The 19,516-nt window shown below is 37.1% G+C and overlaps 2 protein-coding genes and 1 long non-coding RNA gene across 9 annotated transcripts; 2 read left to right on the top strand and 1 right to left on the bottom strand.

The window, feature by feature from the left end:
- The first annotated feature begins 2,293 nt into the window (after positions 1-2,293).
- On the top strand, positions 2,294-5,426 carry LOC109705892 (glutamyl-tRNA reductase 2). Its single transcript, XM_020226670.1, has 3 exons — positions 2,294-2,725; positions 3,361-3,602; positions 3,965-5,426. Exons 1-3 carry the CDS (start codon positions 2,488-2,490, stop codon positions 5,096-5,098), a joined length of 1,614 nt encoding a protein of 537 aa, XP_020082259.1. The 5' UTR covers positions 2,294-2,487; the 3' UTR covers positions 5,099-5,426.
- Positions 5,427-6,853: 1,427 nt separating this feature from the next.
- On the bottom strand, positions 6,854-11,296 carry LOC109705895 (stress-response A/B barrel domain-containing protein UP3-like). Of its 7 annotated transcripts, none has more exons than XM_020226675.1 (10): positions 11,096-11,295; positions 10,926-11,019; positions 10,248-10,375; positions 9,707-9,846; positions 9,500-9,568; positions 9,171-9,309; positions 8,746-8,813; positions 8,605-8,667; positions 8,167-8,270; positions 6,854-7,663 (listed from the first exon to the last, which is right to left on the bottom strand). In XM_020226675.1, exons 1-9 carry the CDS (start codon positions 11,238-11,240, stop codon positions 8,184-8,186), a joined length of 933 nt encoding a protein of 310 aa, XP_020082264.1. In that variant the 5' UTR covers positions 11,241-11,295; the 3' UTR covers positions 6,854-7,663; positions 8,167-8,183. The 7 variants fall into 7 exon arrangements, with proteins under 7 accessions (XP_020082264.1, XP_020082263.1, XP_020082266.1 ...); XM_020226674.1 differs by lacking the exon at positions 8,746-8,813 and having other exon boundaries at positions 6,854-7,331; positions 7,549-7,663; positions 11,096-11,294; XM_020226677.1 differs by lacking the exon at positions 8,746-8,813 and adding an exon at positions 8,431-8,474 and having other exon boundaries at positions 11,096-11,293.
- Positions 11,297-17,758: 6,462 nt separating this feature from the next.
- LOC109705901 lies at positions 17,759-19,516 on the top strand. Its single transcript, XR_002214971.1, has 3 exons — positions 17,759-18,045; positions 18,171-18,266; positions 19,132-19,516. It is a non-coding gene; the product is annotated as an uncharacterized LOC109705901 (long non-coding RNA).

The following is a 19,516-nucleotide window of genomic DNA, read 5'->3' as shown; positions in this document are numbered from 1 at the left end:
ACACGCTCCAACATCAACCACAACAGTTGCAAAGGAATTGTCCACTTCCATTTTATGGTCACGAGGGCATAGAAAATAAAAGGATTTATAATGAGTTATATAGATATATATATATGTCCCTTATATATATATATATATATATATATATTTATACACATTTTTTTTTTCTTTTGTGTGACAAAATAGAAAGGAATGGAGGAGAAAGATAAGAAGAAGAAGAAGAAGTGGAGGGGATGAGGAGCGTGGATAACGTGTGGAGTCCCAACCAATGAGAATCGAGGAAACCCCATTCCCCTACCCAAAACCCACCCTTTAAACCCCACTCAAAAGGAGAAATTATTGTATGGACCGAGTTACATAGACCGGGCTCATATGCACCGAAATCCTAAACTGATTTATTAAAAGTGGAATTTTAGAATTTTTAATGTGATTTACAACACTTACTATGCATATAATTACATGTCATAAGAAATAGGAAGTATCTAACAATTTATAATTTTCTTTTGAGTTATTTGATGTTTAGAAATACTTTTTTTTTGAAATTTTTTACTTAATTTTTAATACGTCTCAATACTTAAAATTTAAATAATTCTTTACGTTCTTCTGGCAGGGGGCTGTTAAAACATGATGTTTCTGAATTATTTGCGTAACCAAATAAAAAATCTTTATATCATGTATATTAATACATCAACAGTTTGTCAAAATAGCACTCTAAGGATTTGCAATAATAACATGAAAATTTTATTACGCTGTATTACACTTATATTTTAAAGTTTCTTTCCTATTTTCTATACTATGCTATTTTTTTTTTTTCAAAAATGCCACCAAATTATTTATGTCAATCTTTTCACTATATGTGCTAAATATATAGTGAAAAACATCTAGAAATAACAAAAAATAGCTAATTAAGAAGCTTTTAATGGATCTAGCTTGGAAGTTATTTTGCTTTTTTTATAATATATCTAACCGACGCTTGTTTAAAGTTATGCGCTTTTATCTAAAATAATAATTTTGTTGATAATATAGTGTAGAGATTGATGAGAAAATAACAGTTTACTAACATCTTGGAGAAATAATAATAGAAAAAAATAGTAAGTAAAAATAAATTTTGAGTAAATTATAAAGATTGATATGAAAACAATAAGACACTTTATCCTGTACAATTAAGTTTGTCATGATCTCAATGTCAATTACTAAAGGGCATAATGTGAATTTTAATGAGAAACCGGTTGAACAAGTAAGTAATTAATCTCCATAAAATAGTATTAATTATTGGAATATAAAACTACCGACCGTCCCTAGAGCAAGTGGTAAAGGGCTTGGTAGTTGGTACCCGAGATCCAAGTTCGAATCCTAGTTTATTCGCATTTCTAGCTAAGTATCTATCTCTCAAAAAAAAAAAAAAAATTTTGGAATATAAAACTTATCACCATAATTTGTTTATTTCCTTAATTATTGCCTGCAATTAATTTCTTTTTATCTTAAGTGTATTAATTATCTTTTTTTGTTATAATGTCCAAAATTTTACCAAAATGTTAGACTTTTTTCAAAATTGATATCAAATTTTTAATTGGCAATGTATGTAACATTTATAAATTCAATCTTGAGTTCGCAAATTAAAATCAAATTTTAAAATTAAAGTTGAATTCATATTTGAATATGTAATACAAAAACAATTTATAATAATTTAAATTCAATTTTAAATAAATAAATTAGGACTTAAATTAATCTAAAAATTGGTTGGATTAAATTAATATACTCTGTGGTACTAGGTTTCCTAAGTTGTGTAAATGTGAAGCAGATATATTTAAATTTTGAATTAAATTATATTTATTTTGGCATGTTCAGTGATATTGAAAACTATGCATTATGTAGAATTGTTTGAATTTTGAATTAAGATATATTATATAACTAATAGAATGATTGAAAATTATAGGATAGAAAAAATTAAAAATTATGTATCAGAATTAGCATAGTAGGTTATCGTTATCGGTTACCAAATTAAATATTTAAGCTGTAGAATCGAAAAAATGAATAGTTATTATCAATGCATGGTGTAGAAGCACTTCTCTATTAATAATTGAGTAAAAAAAAAATGTATAATAAATAATAAAACGATAAAACCTGTAGGTATGATGCAGTAGGATCCCTGTGATTGGTCTATGCACCATGGTCCATGGGCACTTTCTCCACCGAAAAGGCCACAGGCCACGTGTGGGACCCACACGCCCCAACCACCGAACACCAACTCCTCTCTCTCTCTCTCCTTTTTCTCTCCTCTTTCTCTCTCTTGACCGAGCCTCCGCCGTCTCACGAGCATATAAAATTTTAGAGAGAGAGAGGGGGCGGATCGAAGAAGAAGAAGAAGACAACTTCCTCTCTCTCTCCCCCCTTTATCTCTCCTAGGGTTCGAAGAAGAAGAAGAAGAAGAAGAGGGGGGCGTTGATTCGGAGATTGGGGTTTCGATTTGGCACAGAATCCGAATCCATGGCGACCGTGAACGGCTTGGCCACCGCCTTCGGGGGCGTAAAGGTCGCGCCTTTGCCGCGGCGGAGCTCGGTGCGGTTCAGGGTGGGGACGAGAGCGGCGCCGTCGTACGGCGGCGGCGGAGCGCGGTGGAGGAGCCCCCGGTGCGAGGTGGGTGTGGATTCGGCGGCGGCGGCGGCGGCGGCGGCTAGGGCATCCAGCGTAAACGCGCTCGAGCAGTTCAAGATCTCCGCAGACCGTAAGTTTCCCCTGCTTTCCACCGGAATTAGGGCTTGGGTGCATCAAATTGTGATTGGCGGTGTTGATTTGGGCTTGGTGTTGAGATCTGGGGCTTTCGTACCTTTTTGTTGTCGATGAAATCCGTAATTGGTTCGGTAGGTTGTGAATTGGTTAATGTTGTTTGTACAATGTGCATTTGATTGCTAACGACACTCTCCACAATGATTGAATCTACGGAAATGGTATTATAACATATGTTGGATTTGTACGAATTGACGAATCGTGTGGTTCATAGACTAGATAATTTCATTGTTTTATAATGCCACATCATCGACGTTGTCTTTGATTTCTCACATTTTGTAAGTTCTGAGTTATTTGATGCGCGAATTCGTCCTGAGCTCCAAAATTACTTGCATTTTATGTATCCTTCTATGCTGCTGTCATGTAGTTCTTATGCCTGTTCTGTAAAATCTGTTGTCGATGCCCGTCTATCCTAAAGCCCCCCGACTTCTAATCGTGGATAGCTAAGAAGTCAAGCCGTTCAAAGAAGTTTGAAGTTGGTTGTGATAGATTATGCTAATTTCACTATTCTCCTGCTAGTACCTTCCGCCAGATATCGACAATAAGAAGTATTTTTGAATGAAACTTTTTCAGGATACATGAAGGAAAGGAGCAGCATTGCTGTCATTGGTCTTAGTGTTCATACAGCACCTGTAGAGATGCGTGAAAAGCTAGCTGTTCCGGAGGCGCAGTGGCCTCGCGCGATTGCTGAGCTCTGCAACTTGAATCACATCGAAGAAGCTGCCGTCCTCAGTACATGTAACAGAATGGAAATTTATGTGGTGGCCTTATCCTGGAATCGAGGAATCAGAGAAGTTATAGAGTGGATGGCAAAGGTAGGTGTTTCTAGTATCGATTTCTTTCTTTTCCTTATATCTCCTTTTCTTAATCAAAAGAAAATGGTAATCTGATAGAGGTATTAGATGATAAATGGCCTAGTGGCACTAAGGGATTTTTGAGGAAGCACTAAAAGCTTTTTGTTTTTCTTTGCCAAATCACCTCTTAGCTTTCTCACTACAGCAGAAGCAGAAGCTTCATCACTTGGAGTTTTGCTTTTGTGATCCAAAAGCCCATTTCAACTTCACACCCTGACAAAAGATCACGCCCCGTTACTGAAAGCTTCAGCTTCTTGCAATAGAGAATTTGTTCCAAAAGTCAGGACAAACAGTTACTAATGCCGGTCTGTTTTTCTCTGCAGACAAGTGGAATTCCTGCTTCTGAGCTTAGACAACACCTATTCATGTTGCGCGATGGTGATGCCACACGCCATTTATTTGAGGTATCAGCAGGCCTCGACTCTTTGGTTTTGGGAGAAGGACAGATCCTCGCACAAGTCAAACAAGTTGTTAGGGTTGGGCAAGGCAGTGGAGGCTTGGGCAAAAACATCGACAGAATGTTCAAGGATGCTATCACTGCAGGAAAGAGGGTCCGTAGCGAGACTAACATTTCATCTGGCGCGGTCTCTGTTAGCTCAGCAGCAGTTGAGTTGGCCCTAATGAAGCTCCCAAAATCTGAAAGTGCTTCTGCAAATATGCTTTTGATTGGGGCCGGCAAGATGGGGAAGCTTGTGATAAAGCATCTTGCTGCAAAAGGCTGCAAAAGGGTTGTGGTTGTTAACCGCTCAGTAGAAAAGGTAGAAGCCATCCGCGAGGAGCTAACAGATATTGAAATAATCTATAGGCCTCTTAATGAAATGCTTTCATCTGCTGCGGAAGCCGATGTGGTTTTCACGAGCACCGCTTCTGAAACACCATTATTCTTGAGAGAGCATGTGGAAGCGCTTCCTCTGGTCAGTGAAGCTGTTGGGGGTGTAAGGCTTTTCATTGATATTTCTGTTCCAAGGAACGTAGGATCTTGCGTGTCTGATTCGGAACATGCTCGAGTATATAATGTGGATGATTTGAAAGAGGTGGTTGAAGCTAATAAAGAAGACCGCCAAAGAAAAGCAATGGAAGCCCAAGCTATTATAACACAAGAATTAAAACGATTTGAGATATGGAGGGACTCTCTTGAAACCGTTCCTACCATCAAGAAATTAAGGTCTTTTGCGGATAGAATTAGGGCTTCTGAGCTTGAGAAGTGCTTGCAGAAGTTCTGTGAGGATGCTCTAACGAAGAAACAGAGAAAAGCTATAGAGGAATTATCTACTGGGATAGTCAACAAACTTCTTCACGGCCCGCTGCAGCATTTGAGGTGTGATGGTAGTGATAGCCGGACTCTCGACGAGACGCTTGAAAACATGCACGCTCTTAACAGGATGTTTAGTCTTGATACGGAGAAAACGATCTTGGAACAGAAGATCAAAGCTAAGGTGGAGAAAGCTCAAAGTTAAGATTATTCAATTATTCACCGATCATTTACCATTACTTGTATCTATACGGGCTTCTAATTTGTCCTTAGCTAGGGTCCGAATATTCTCATTCTTCTAATGTTCGATTTTTCTACTGCTGCGATGAAAGAAACTCAGTTTCTCACCAAGTTCATTAGCTGCATTGGAAGGTGCTGTACTATGCTATCAATTTTCTTCTAGAGTGATGATGTAAACTTCATTGTCGAGGCCGGCGTCTGTTTGATACAATTTTAAGTTTCATAAATTTGTCAAATGAAATAAAGGTGAAATCAGTTAGTTTGCTGATTGACACCTTCATTTATCACTAACAGTATCACTGCTAATGTTTTTGTGTTCAGTCATCGGAGTACTTTTGCATCTGAAATTTGAATAGGTTTGTCTGTTTCAAGGTGCTGTGGGAAACTGAATGTATGCTGTGGTTTATAAACGCCTTCTCTGACTGTTTAACTGTCTCAGAATTTGCTTGAAAAACTCCACTGTTAGAAAAGAATAAAATTAATTATCCCACTTTAGAGGATTCGCTCTAAAAAGAGTTTGCTAAGAGAAAATACTGTAGAGATTGTGTTAATAAAGATTATTTTGCTGTCCTTTTTTTATTCTCAAAAGGATTAAAAGAAATTCACTCAAAAAAATGTGAAAGATTTGGAGAATTAATGTTCTAATGAACTTTTAAAGTGCTTCTTATTGCGCGAAGAGCCTTGGGAGTGAATAAACCAATCAGATAACACCAGAGAAGTAAAAATTTGATCCGGGTAAGTAAAAATTTGTTAAGAAGTTGGATTGCGTGTGGAAAGATACCTTAGCAAGATTTTGCATTATATGATCATAATTGATTGGTGGGTTTTAATTCCCATTCCCTACTGTTTAAAAATGATAGGCTAAACTCTCCCATGACTCAATCTACAGAATCCAACTTGTAATGTAGACCACAAACTCCTACAATAAACTACTGTGAAAGCAACTAATGGAATGAGTTCTTTTTGTCAACATTGCACTCACTTGTGAATAATTTGATTGAGAACTAAGACAAACCAGAATTTTTTTTAATTTTTTGGGTTAACTATCTGTGAATCTTCTTAACATAACAATCATAGGTGGTTGGTGGTTCACAAGATCCAATTGATGCCATTATCATATACAAGATACTCTTCACTTTTGTCTACATTTCAGAAAAGATAATTGTTGGAGTGTCAATTCTAGTTGGATCTGCAGAGGTTCTTAATATAAATTTGACAAGTTATCATATATTTTACCAAACAAGCTTACCAAATCTTGTTTGGTATAGCCATCGATTGTTTCCTATTAGATTGATCTTTTGAATAAATATATCATTTTCTTTTTTATTTTGAGCTCTAAAAGAGTTGTATCATTATTTACGGTGTTTTTTTTTTTTTTTTTTTAAGAAATACTATACTTTGCAGCATATCCAACTAAACACATTGGGGTTAGATTTGAGACCATGGTAAAGATGACTATTTTTGGAGCAATGCCGTATGCCCGCTGAAGAGGGGCAAGTCAGAATTGGCTCGCTGAATCGACAAATTTTTTTTTCCCGTTTTGTGAGGACTGTCACATTATTTCTACTGTTGCTAGATTGCTCATAATCATAACAATGCCTACATGAAGCCAAATACATATCAAAGTCAATAATTAATATCCATGACCCATGATGAGACCTAATATCCATGACCCATGATGAGACCTAATATCCATGACCCATGATGAGACCTTTAACCATCCATCACTACAAGGGCTTCTCATTTATTCCACGAGAAAAAATAGCAAATACCAACCTCCTCATGATGTCTCTGCACTTTTTAACTCATCAAGTAGAGTAGATTCCCCAAATAAATAGATCCAGTTCTCATCTGCTCATAAACCAAGTAAGCTAATCTCTCTCCCTCTCTCTCACTCTCTCTCTACACTTTTCTCTCCTCACCTCAATTACAGGCATGAGACTCAAAAAGTTGTGGCTACCACATATGTTACTAATCCCCCTGGTGCTACTATTGGCCGCGAAATTTACCTGCCTCAGTCATGGCAAGAGAATTCTGATCAGCGAGGGCGAGCGGTGGAAAGGCGACAGCTCCAGGTCATCCATGTATTACTCCTCTGAAGTATCGCCATCGCAGGAGCCATCAGATGACGACGAATGTAGGCGAATCTATGAAGTTTCCAAAAGAGTGGTGCCTCAGGGTCCAAATCCACTGCACAACTGATGAGAATTCATGTTGCAGTGAAGAGGAGATGATATATTATAGAGAGGGGAAAGCCATAGGCTTGGCTTTTTTCACATTAGTTGATTTATAGGAACAACATGATGTAGTTTATTTTGTAATCACCCAACTGTATTAGATGAGGATAATGCTGCATCGTAGCGATAATTGAATAACTACAACTAGGCTGGTATATGATCTACTGGTATGACAAACCTGGTTGGTGTTGGATTGGGTGTATCCATTAAGAAATACATGCAACAATAGTTACTGTGTATTGCTGCTGCAACTCAGCTTGATCTTTGGCTTTTCTGTATCTGTTTAAAGAGAACTGTAGGAGACAAAAAAAAAAGGAAAATATAAGGAAAAAAATGGGTTAATGGCGAGAGAATACATCGATGGCTCACAAGATGAAAAATGTACAGCCAGAAAATACATCAGTGACAAGATAGAAATGCAATGTTTAGATGAAAAATGTACAGCCAGAAAATACATCAGTGACATGATAGAAATGCAATGTTTATTCTTAGCAGTTTCTCACCAGGAAATCGCAACATAAAAACACTAGAATATCAAAAGAACTCATTGAACTCTTTTCGCTTGTACATTGAAATTCTTAATCAGATATTACAGTCTTTACGGTCACTTAGATGTGAGCCAGTGACAGTGAACCAACTGTGCTAAATATACATATTTATGAGGAAACTATCAGCAATTAAATACAAAATTTACATGGATCGGCAATTGCATGCTAGCAAAAGTTTGCAATTTCCTCATTGAGGGCAATAGATTTAGAGATTATGAACAACTTAATCAAATAACAATCACACGAACCAAATGATCCATCCATGTTACATCAACTCCGTTCCCACGGGATCTACAGTAAAATGCATTAGAAGTGCTTTTCTTGTTATAGGAAGAAACTTCGACCTCCACATCTGCATTCCACATAGCACAAAAAGTTACAACGTATAATGCTAAATGCTGACAACATGATCTTGAATATGACTACAATTTCGCCTCAATGGAGATTCTCAATGACATATTTATTCATGCAATATGAGGAGAAGATATTTATTCAATTTATGAAGCTCTTACATCTTGGTAGTCGATACTCTCTCGAAATGACTCTAAGTCCTCAACTGGACAACAAGAAAGTACAAGAATGATAAATTCATAATCATGAGGAAAGGCTTCTTATCCTGGCCATCACTCCCTATCAACATTTATTTCCTTAACCAAAAGTAAGTCCTTTTGAAAAGCATTACTTACATGATGGGAAGCGTATGACTGCAGCATGAGTATATTCATTGTCAGCATGATTGAGATTGCAACCTGAAAAAATAATAGAAAAAACAGCTTTTATTGTATGAGAAGACTATTAAGTTACAGAAAAGAAACCCAAATTATTACATGGGTAACTTGAGAAAGCCGCTCAGGATATCCATAACTTGAGATAGCCGCTGAGGATAAAACGGACACTGGAGGTAGGGAAAACTATGTACAGATAACTAGTTTGCCATGTGACGATAATCATGATAGTTGCAGAACTTGTTTATACTTGAGAAACACATGAGTAGAATTCTTGCTCTATCTAGTTATGATTTTTTGCACGCTCATAATCTGGTCCAAAATAATAGGCTGAAAACAAATGCTCATGCTATGCCAGAAATATCAGCTGTGGTCAACTTTAATAACAAAAGAAGATAACTGGAAGCAAAGTTCTAAAATAGAGATAGAGCATAAGTAGAGCCGTAGACAAAGAATCGGAAGGACAATCTTTTTATATCTAATGTAACAATATATTTTTATCCCTAATGTAGCAATATATTTTATACCAAATGTAGCCTGCACGATAAAGGAACTGAATTGCCCAATCAAGTTCTGAAAAGTAGCGACTGCATCTTCTACTGCTTCTCTAGATGCAGACTCTACAACGGATATCAAAAGCACACACTCTACGCCATAGTTAAATTCCTGTTTTAACCAAATAATACAAGAACACTTTCAGATACTGCTGCAAAAATAGCGAAAAAGCACATATTAGACTTCCTATGGAATTAACTGTAATGTAATGCAGGCACAAAGATTCCAAGGCACTGAGACTCCAACTTCCTAAAAATAAAAGATTTACAATAACTCTGAAGGTTTTCATTGGTTCATCTACCTCTCCCCTCCGAAATATAGGAAGAATATCATCTTCTACTTCAGATTCATAATCCACCGATATTGAGCCCTACGAAGGATCAAAAGTTTTATGACAAGAAGCATAACATAATTATAGAAATGCTAATAGCAGTACACTTCCAAGAAACTTAAAAGAAAGAAAAAGGGAATAAGAACTGGAAAGATGATTACATGTTGAGTGGCATACATAGGAAAACGGTGTCACATGCTCCCTAAGAATTTTAGAATAGTAAGAGTTCTTGTAGAATTTTGCTAGGTCTTCCTTTTTCTGAAAACGCATATATAGTGCATGAGTAAAGTTATCTGTATTTGGAACTTCTATTCGCCCTGCAAGAGACAAATCAATTTAAATATCAGAGAATTGACCGTGCATGCTGTGCATGATTTTAGCGTATGGCATGAGAATGCAGCATACATGGACATAATATACGCCAATGAAATAAGATTGAAGAAGGAAAGCAGGTGTAAACATGCACAGACGAAGGAGCAAAAAAAGAATATACAAACAGAAAAGAGGGAACACAGAATGAGCAATTTCTTGTCTTGCACCTTCTCTTCTAATTCCTGATACGCTATCTTTTACATCTCCTTTCTTTCGAAAATATGAACCCTGTCCTACATAGGTTTCCACCTTTACACAATCCAAGCCACTGAATATGATAGCATAATAATAGGCCATAAACGCCACGACATATATCAGAGAAGCCAATAAGGGTATCAAGTCTCACCTAATGATATTGCAAGAATTCCACTCATCTGATATTGACATGTATATAAATAATCGAGCATGTCTTTTTCGTCGTGCTCTGTAAGATCGTCCTTTGCTTTTAGAAGAAAAATATGCTCCACAATTTTTCTGCAAAGGATAAGTTAGCAAGTTATCTACTTCAATAGCTTAATGGCCTCACGCCTGTAAAGCATGTAAAGAAAAAGTAACCAATGCAATAGATATTAAACAAGTTAATGCGAAAACGGCACCCATAAACCCTGCACACTATGTCTAATGCATCAGCAGCAACTGCAGTTGATTTAGCAACTTACATGGACAACTCTATAAATGATTACAAAACTAATAAACAAAGAACTATTCATAATAAATCAAAAAAAACAAATCACCAAAATAAACACAAAATATCAGCAGCCAAAGTATTTGTGACTGCTCTCTCCATTAACTTTCACTAGGGAAAATGAATTTAATGGACAACAAATTATTAAATGATTAAATGATAACAGTGACCACATGTTACTGAAAACACAACAAGTGATGAATTGGTCATGATCGAAGAGAAGAACACGCTATCGTCGGAACAATCATCAAATTAACCTACTTTAAAGGTTAAAATTGATTATAGAACACAAATTCATACAATCAGAAACACAAAAAAGAAAAGAAAAGAAAAGAGAACCTTTTCTTAACGAACCCATCGCCCGGTACGCCATCACCGGAGCTCAATCCAGTAACGTCCATCACCTTCCTCCCACTACTTCCCCTTCGAAAAACTACGCCAAAAGGACCAATTTCACGGCGATATCGACGGAAATGGGGAATAAAACCCTAAGAGAACTGAGAACTCACCATTGACGGATCTCCTCCGAGGGCGACTCGATCGAAGAGAAGCAGGGTGGTGAGAGAGGAGGGAGAGGATGCGGCAATTGGGCGCTAGGGTTCGATGTGGGTGCGAGGAGGTGACGGGGTAGAGGATTTGGGCGACGATGGGCATGGTGAGGAAGCTTCTACAGCTTCGTTCGTGGCGCCTCGACCTTTAAATTTTTTTTAAAAAAAAAAAATTTGTGTGGGCTTAAAAAGATCACTTTTTTTTTTTTTTCTTTTAAATTTTGTTCTTACGTTCCAACTTCCAACCGAACAGGCATAGCCGCTAAAGAATTTTTTTTATTAATAAACTTAAAAAATATTATAATTATAAAAATATTTTTTAAAAAATTTATTTATAAAACTACATGTATATGGTGAATAAATTATCACTTTCTAAATAAGATAAATTATTTATCGTTTTTCTTAAAGAATTATTTTAATATTTAATATTATATATATTCTGAAGTTTGAATATAAAAAATATATAAAATATGGTAAAAATAGTAAATAATTCATTACTGTTAGAAAATAATAAATAATTCATCGTTTTTATTAATTTATTTTTATAAATAAAAATCTTAAATATTTGTTTTTATATTTAGAAAAACAACATAGTGGCGTCACTGCGTCAGCATATTTGATGTTCTTCACGTGTCAGCAGTAAATTAAAATTGAGTAGATATGTTTAGACTAAGAAGTATGCATAAAATTAATTCTTTGTAGTGAATATTTGAGATATATTTTACAAAACAAATCTATTAGATAATATTTTCTTAAAGTGAATCTTCGCTATAACTCCACTCAGTAATTATCCTCTGAGCAAAAACGTCCGTTAAACCTGCGTCGGTAAACACCGTTACAACGCCCTCGCGTCAGTGCGTTTGACTCAAATCACACGCGTCGCCGACGACGGAGTTAAACAGCCGTTACGGCGCGTACGAAATAGTCTTTTACCGCGCCGACTCCCTCAAATGAGGGGTAAAAGTGTCATTTCATATCCAGCCCGTTTGAATCCCAACACGTGTCCCTCAATTTCCTACTGTAGCCATCAATGTTGCTTGCACTTCTTGTATACACACAATCCATGCACCGAAGGTGATATTTATTTAATAAAAAAATGTCTAACAAATAAAACATAATCCCTCAAATATAATTTTAAAAATATATATATATATATGCAAATAATATATTTTAAAATTATTGTTAAGATATCTCAAAAATCAACAGTAGAATAAAAATTTGTTTTGATTTGTTACAAAATAATAGCTGAAATTTATGGTTTTTAGTGGGCCGGTGTTTTTGAATGCTGCGGAGCAAAATCAATAAGTTATATTTTGGTTTCGAAAATTAATAGAATTGTAAATTGGCGGTGTAAAAGGCGAGCTCGTACACCGGGTCCAGGGAATAGTTGTTCCATCCCGCGCGTAACGGCGTGAGCCAAGGGGTGGGGTGGGCCCCACCGCGCTTCGGGGAGAAGGCGCATATTTCGAGGGGCAAAACGGTAAATTCACACGCGGGGTGGTAACGCCTTCTCACTCAGTGCCAGCCGTCGGAGGCGAGGCTCGCACGCGCACCCCGAGGGACTCGTGCTTGTGTTCTCGGTACTAAACCCGCACGAAAATTAGCGAATTTCTCCACCGTCGGATAGGCCTCGGGATTCTCAGTTTCCGTTAGGGGGTGGGCCCCGCGCCGACACGTGGGTTTTGCGCTTCTGAGCTCCGGGTACATTATCAGTAGAGGGAATAAGAATAAGAAGCAAGTAATTGAGAGCGTGAGCGAGCGAGTGCGATAGAGCGCGAGAGAGCTCTATAGAGAGAGAGAGAGAGAGAGAGAGAAAAGAGCTCTAGAGAGAGAGAGAGAAAGAGCGAGTGCGATAGAGCGCGAGAGAGCTCGAGAGAGAGAGAGAGAGAGAGAAAAGAGCTCTAGAGAGAGAGAGAGAGCAATGGCGGATTCCGGTGACAGATCGCCGGATATGGTGGAGAGGAGATCGGGGAAAGAGGCAGCGGCGGAGCGGCCGGAGTGGCTCCCGGAGGGGTGGACGATGGAGATGATGAAGACGACGACGACGACGACGACAGAGAGTGGGATCGAGGATGATGATGATGATGGTGATGATGGTGTGGTGGTAAGTGGATGATTGATCTGACTCATCGTTATAATCTCTTCTTATTCTCCTTCTAGCTACATCTCAATTTGTTTTGATAATCCTTTCGAGCATCGCTCCTCTTGCTCGGATCGATCGATCGATCGATCGATCGATGCAAGAGATAAGGATTAATGCACCAAATTTTACTCAAGTTTATTTAATCGATATAACAGTTAATTAATTACTAGGATGTAAAAATATAAATAATAATTTAAAAAAGGAATGAATTGTATGGTATATATGTGAACGGCGAGGCTACGATATCAACTTTTTCTCCTAATGGAGTGTTCTTCTCGATCATCTTTCCAGTTTCTCATCCTCTATTGATTGTTCTCCGCTCTACCTTCACTTTTATTTTTTTTATAATTTTTTTCCCTTCAAAATCTCAAGTTTTCGAAATCCTACGTTTATTTCCCGCCTTCGCTACTCTCTTTTCTTTCTCACTACTTTCTTCGAGATTCCTTCGACTCTCTTTGGCAATTCTGAAGATCTGCTGAAGAAATTAACATATTGGTGATGCGCGAAGTAGACGATATCTTGCTTGCGTATTCGGGCAAGTGTCGAAGATCAGGTACGAGCTTGCTCAATTTGATTTTAAAATTTTTTTTAAAATTATTATTGTTATTATTATTATTATTTTATGCCATGAGCTCAAGTTCTCTACAGCTTGAGTGTTATGGAGATGCAATATAAATCCTTTCCTTTTTATCTATTCAATTCGTGTTTTTTTTTTTTTTCTTTTCTTTTCCCTCTGCCCTAGCTCTTCGGACTCAAGAAGAGAAAGAAAAAGGTAGAAGAAAAAAAAATATTTTTTATTAATGAAAATAAAGAAGAGAAATAGAGCGAAAATAACTTCTGAGAATAATCTCTTTTTTTTTAATATCAAATTGGAGAAAGTGGAGAAAAGTTATTTTCTTTTTTTCTTCAATTCATTCAAACAATATGAGAGAAAAGTGTCTTTTGCTCTTCCAATTTCGCTATCTAGATAATGCATGCATAATGAAGCAAGTTCATCACTCTCTTCATGAATCTAATGATCTAGTGAGAATGAAGCCATCGGTCTTACTATAAGTGTTAGCAGTTCTTTCAACGAGAATAGTAGTTTTATTATTGGAAATCACCATAGAGTAGTATCTTTGATTTTTTTTTTTTTGGAAATTAAAATGTATGTAGTTTTCTATGCATTTCATTAAAACCCAAAAGAGAGTATGAAGAGAAACACCATAAAGATGCTACAACTACCGCTGCAATCACAGCAAACATGTCCCTCCTGACGCGAATAAAGAACGAGATATAGTTGACATGCTCAAAGTGCAACATGCTCATACATTCTCAAGGAACCTAAAGGTAATGTAACAAGAAAAAGGAAGACTTAGCCGAAGAGACATACATAACATAACGACTACTACCCATCTATTGAAGTCTCGAGAGCAAAAAACGGACCAAAGATCGTAGTTCTGACGTTAATGCAATGAAATACCTCTACAGAAAGGATCCGAGGAAGTGGTAGCAGCGGGGAAGTTTGAGATCGGCGAAGTAGTATTCTAGTCAGAATACAAGGAAAGGGCCTCAGAGGAAAGACTTAGAGTCGTTAGACGTAGTTGCTTGACGGAAAACTCCAAAAGTGGATGGTGCACAGTCGAAGGAGTTCTTTGTCGTGTAACTGCTTGGGCCTGTTCCAAGAAACTATAGTAGCTGTTCGGCTGCTTCAAAGCCAAATAGAAACTCCTCATAGAAGAAAGGTGATTGAATTTAACTCGTCATATTTTGTCAACTTTGGACTCCCGTTAATTTTAGGACTACTCATCTTGATGGTGTCAAGATCTTTTCCATTGTGAGTTGTCATGATAAGCACCATCGTTGGCTTCATGCCTAAATTGGCACATACCTCATCCCTATTGATATATCTGTTTGGTTCGCCACCCAGAATCCAAACAAAGCCAGATTTTGAGAAAACAACGCAATGTCGGTAGTAACTTCTCATTTCAGTTGGAAAATGTAGCTGGTTGTTTGGGATAATATAAGTGATTGAGAGGTGGTAACTCATATCATAGTAAGAAACTTTGTATAAAGCTCCATTACTATTGATGACCCTCTATGGGTTCACCTTTATAAGCCACCGCTAACATTGTATAAAATTGAAATGCCGTCGTCGGTGCTACCATTGCCCTTTTGGCATACCAAGAGGTGTGGACGTACTAACCGAACTCACTAGAGGGTTGTCTAGGAAAATCAAACTTTGATGCCCGTAACTTTCTAGTTTCATGAACTTCGCATCGCCTGGCATATCTGGAAATGCAGAAAATCCAACTGTACACAAAGTTGGGATCGAGCTCTCGAGAGGCTTCGTACGTAGTTTCTATTGGAAATCCCGAATTTGTTGAACTTCTAATGGTGACTCTTCCAACTTTCTTATACTCTAGAGTTCAGCATCATAATTTGGGGTAAACCCTAGGCTACTTCGGCTTTTTTGAAAAGTACCTGGATCAAAAGGAAGTGATTGCACAAAAAAAAAATGTGCCTTAGTGGGAGTGCACCTATAATTCTTATGATGCCTAGAGAAGGGTTTGTTCGGTCGAAGAGCAGTATCTTTCCTCAACTATCTCCGACTTCGGAATGTACTTATCATGTCCATCTACATTTTCAGGAAAGGATTCATAAAATATATGTACTCCACACCATAGGGGAATCTGTGATGAAAATATGAGGATGTGCTTTCGAGAAATGAAAACCGAAACCGTACTCAAAAATTGAAGTTTTTTAAATTTGTGAATCGGAATCCTTTCCGCTTTACAACAAAATTGGTTTTTCATTTCTTTTTCAAGTCGGTTCGGTTCCATACTCAGATATTCTCCGATCTAATGAACACCACTAGTTAAGAGCCTCTTTCCGATGCTGAGTATTAAGCATTTATCGATATTTCTCACTAGTTAAGAGCCTCTTTCCTGATGCTGAGTATTAAGCATTTATCGATATTTCTCCCGATTGTACATATCTAGGGAGAATATATTGCTATATGTGGATCAAACTATCAATATATACTTTGTATCTGTTAAAATTGAATGCAAGATGATTGTTTGATGTGGGAATCTTGCTAATTATGAGCTATGTACCATCTATATATCATGTAATGAAGCTACTTGTGTAGCCCCCATTTGTAACACAATTGATCTACATGAAGTACACAATATTGACTTTCGTTTTTCAGTTACCATAAATATTCCTTGCCCTTTTTTTTTATTCGAGACCTCACTGATCTTTTTATTAAGTTAAAATGAAAGTTTCAAGCATTCGAAAACTCATTTAGAACAAGAAAATGAAAAAGAGAGGGAGGAGGAATAGTCCCATGTTTAATTCGCGTCCAACAAACTCGTGCCATCTTTCAAGATCCGGCATCTGGCGAGACGAAGTCGGGTACCTTTATACGAACCTGTGAGGACAAGGTTGCGAGCGACAATAAGATCAGAGCTCGTGACTTCGCCTCCAACCTGCCTGATGTCGAGATCCATGTACGAACGATCATCGGTGATCATTCGTCATGGTCGGGATTCGTCGAACCAAACACGCCCTTATTGGACGGTGGAGAGAAGATTTGAATGAAGGCTTCAACAATGCAAAATCAATCATATGTTTTGTATATTGTTGATATTTCCATTAATATGGGAAATTAATTTATATCTATGGAACTCACAATCTAGAGAACTTTGTACAAGGCATTAAAAGGCAACCAAGGAGGAAATTTTTATCACTCATTGCTTCAAATGAACAACAAAATTTAGTAAGTTTGTGAGAAAAATGTTGGAAAAATCTCTCTATTCTTATAGTGGAAATAAATCTTGTAAATATTTAGATTTGAAACCTCTAAAATAACTCTTTTAAAAACATATGCAAAAGTTAACAACAAAATAGTAGAGAGGTAAAAAATTCAGATAAGGCATGTGGGTTGAGACGTGCAAGGCACTGTTCTAGAAAGGAAAACGTCCTCTCCATTGCGAGGCTCCTAGCAATCACTTCTAGCGATACAACAATCACGAGCTACCTCGTCAGCACGTCTCTAGGATAGTGCAATTCGAACAAAGTAGTCTTTCAGAGATCCAACGAGTAAAAGAAGAAGTTGTGTAAAAATCATAGTAGTAGTGGGAGAAGAAGAAGAAGTACTAGCAAGACAAAAAACCGCTTAACCTCTTCTGTACTCTCTCCTATATGCAGATAGGTGCCGCCATGTCGTGACACGTAGCCAGTGGGAGGTTGAGTCCAACGGCTTTTTTGACCAGTCTCTGGGTTAGCCGTTGGACCTTACCCAAGGCGAGGTTAAGTTAAGAAAAATCAAGATAAACCAAAAAATAAAAGATAAAACCTTAACACATATTGCATTGGTTAATGTGAAAATAGCTCTTTTGAAATAGGAAATTGTAGGAAAGTAAAACCTTAATTATCTGCGCTTTTATTTCTATTAATTAATCACGTAAAGTTGGTAAATCTCTTTTTCCCTTGCAATAGATTCTTTTGTTTTGCAGCTTCTGCTAGTTGAAACAACTTGCAGTGAAAGGACCTCTTTATCCTATTTCACATGACATAAATTAAGTACATTGCTTATATCTGTTCCTTTGTTCCATTTTCTGTTGCTCTTCTGTAGTGTTTCGTCGACCCGTCGACTGGATCCAGATTCTATTCGAAGGATGAAGTACTTCAATTCATACAGGTGAAGAATCCGCTTGACCCCACAAACAAGGAGGACGATGCAGCAGCTCAGAAAGTTGGCACTGATGCAAAGCCCATAAGAGAAGTTTGTGTTTTTCGACATTCGCCGTCTTTGTTTCGACTTTTTTTCTGATTCTTTGCTCATCCTCTTGTTTTTCCGGTATGTTTCCTGCATGAGGTCTGTGTGCTTAATTGCCAGTTTTTCACTAGGTGGGAGAGCTTACGGAGATCACCGAGGGCGAGTTGAAAGGATTTGTTAAAGAAGTCAAATACAGAACGAGCAGAGGCAAATTGAAGAAAGATACGGTAACAGCAGTGCTTCTTTTTTTTTTTTTCTTCCCATTTATTTTCGTGATATGCTACTTCAGACAATCGCTGATTAAGTTTACTGTATTAGTTTCGTGTTTGTCAATTGAGTTTGCAAAGCAAAGCAATACGAATTTGGGATTTGAGCAAGCCTGAGTTGTTTTTTTTACTATAAATTGAGGATTTCTTCTCTTAAGATAATACTCCTCTGTAGTATTGCCTACTAGATTTGGCACATCTTCAAATTTTATTCTCATTTCTGAGAGAGAGTATATATTCTGCCATGGTTTCTTTTTGGCGCATATCATCATTGACAAATCTCTGCATTCATCAGAATACTTTTCTTTGTAGAGAAACTGAACAACTTTGGGATCTTAGCTTGGCATTTCAGTAATAATGCATTTGAGATGAAATCATATCCTCAATGAACCTAAATTGTATCTGTTTTTCTCTTCATTTGTTAGGATATCATGTAATAGCTTTCCAATTAAGCTATTATGTGGCAAAATTTTGGAACTTTGATCTACTTAGCTAGCTATTAAGTAGTCTGAAAATTCATATAATTGATTTGTCCGTGGTGCAAAAAAAGGTTTCTATATTCGTACTTTGCATTAGCTGCCTCGTGATCTTCTTGATTCAAGCAGTTAGCAGTGCAATTATGTATTATCATAGACAATGTTGGTTCTTTCCATTTGAGCAAGTAACAAGTTTTTAACACTAAACTGTTTGATGACTTGTTTTATTTGTCTCTGCAGCTTGTTAACATTTGTTTATTCTTAAGTGCTGATGATCCCTTCCGGTACCGGTTATTTTGTTTGCTTAACCGCAAATTGCTCGATAACTAATTTGCACTTTATTGCTACAGTTTTATCATTGTCGACGAAGTCGATATGTATTATTTTCCAAAGAGGATGCTCTGCGCTATGCCGACTCCGGAAACATTCATAAATGTGTCGTAAAACCAAAGAGGAGTACCATCGTTGGCGCGCAGAATGTCGAAGTCCAACCTAGTGTAAGTTTAAACCGCAGCTTTCATTTTTTTCCCTCTCTTCACCACCTCCCTCAATGCTAACTGTGGCATAGGACAGCATAGATTCCTAGGTATACATCCATCAGTAGAAGGAAATAAAAGCACAATGAATTAGGAAGAACTCGAGGGATTCTGAATTTAAATGCAATTTCAAGGAAAAGTATGTTTACTATTAATGGCTCCTGAAGGTCAAAAAATTTAGCTCATGGTAATCATATTT

Source organism: Ananas comosus, unplaced genomic scaffold (assembly GCF_001540865.1).
Source record: "Ananas comosus cultivar F153 unplaced genomic scaffold, ASM154086v1, whole genome shotgun sequence".
Classification (NCBI taxonomy): Eukaryota; Viridiplantae; Streptophyta; class Magnoliopsida; order Poales; family Bromeliaceae; genus Ananas; species Ananas comosus.
The sequence above is the reverse complement of the archived record's forward strand: the minus strand, read 5'-3'. Positions and strand labels throughout refer to the sequence as shown.

Bases quoted from the DNA above. Each gene is read 5' to 3' on its own strand.
- LOC109705892 (XM_020226670.1), top strand. From the start codon at position 2,488: ATGGCGACCGTGAACGGCTTGGCCACCGCCTTCGGGGGCGTAAAGGTC. The intron at 2,726-3,360 runs GTAAGTTTCCCC...AAACTTTTTCAG, and splicing joins GTTCAAGATCTCCGCAGACC to GATACATGAAGGAAAGGAGC. The intron at 3,603-3,964 runs GTAGGTGTTTCT...TTTTCTCTGCAG, and splicing joins TTATAGAGTGGATGGCAAAG to ACAAGTGGAATTCCTGCTTC.
- LOC109705895 (XM_020226673.1), bottom strand. From the start codon at position 11,240: ATGCCCATCGTCGCCCAAATCCTCTACCCCGTCACCTCCTCGCACCCA. The intron at 11,020-11,095 runs GTGAGTTCTCAG...CTTTTGGCGTAG, and splicing joins TCGGAGGAGATCCGTCAATG to TTTTTCGAAGGGGAAGTAGT. The intron at 10,376-10,925 runs GTTCTCTTTTCT...TATCCTTTGCAG, and splicing joins GATGGGTTCGTTAAGAAAAG to AAAAATTGTGGAGCATATTT.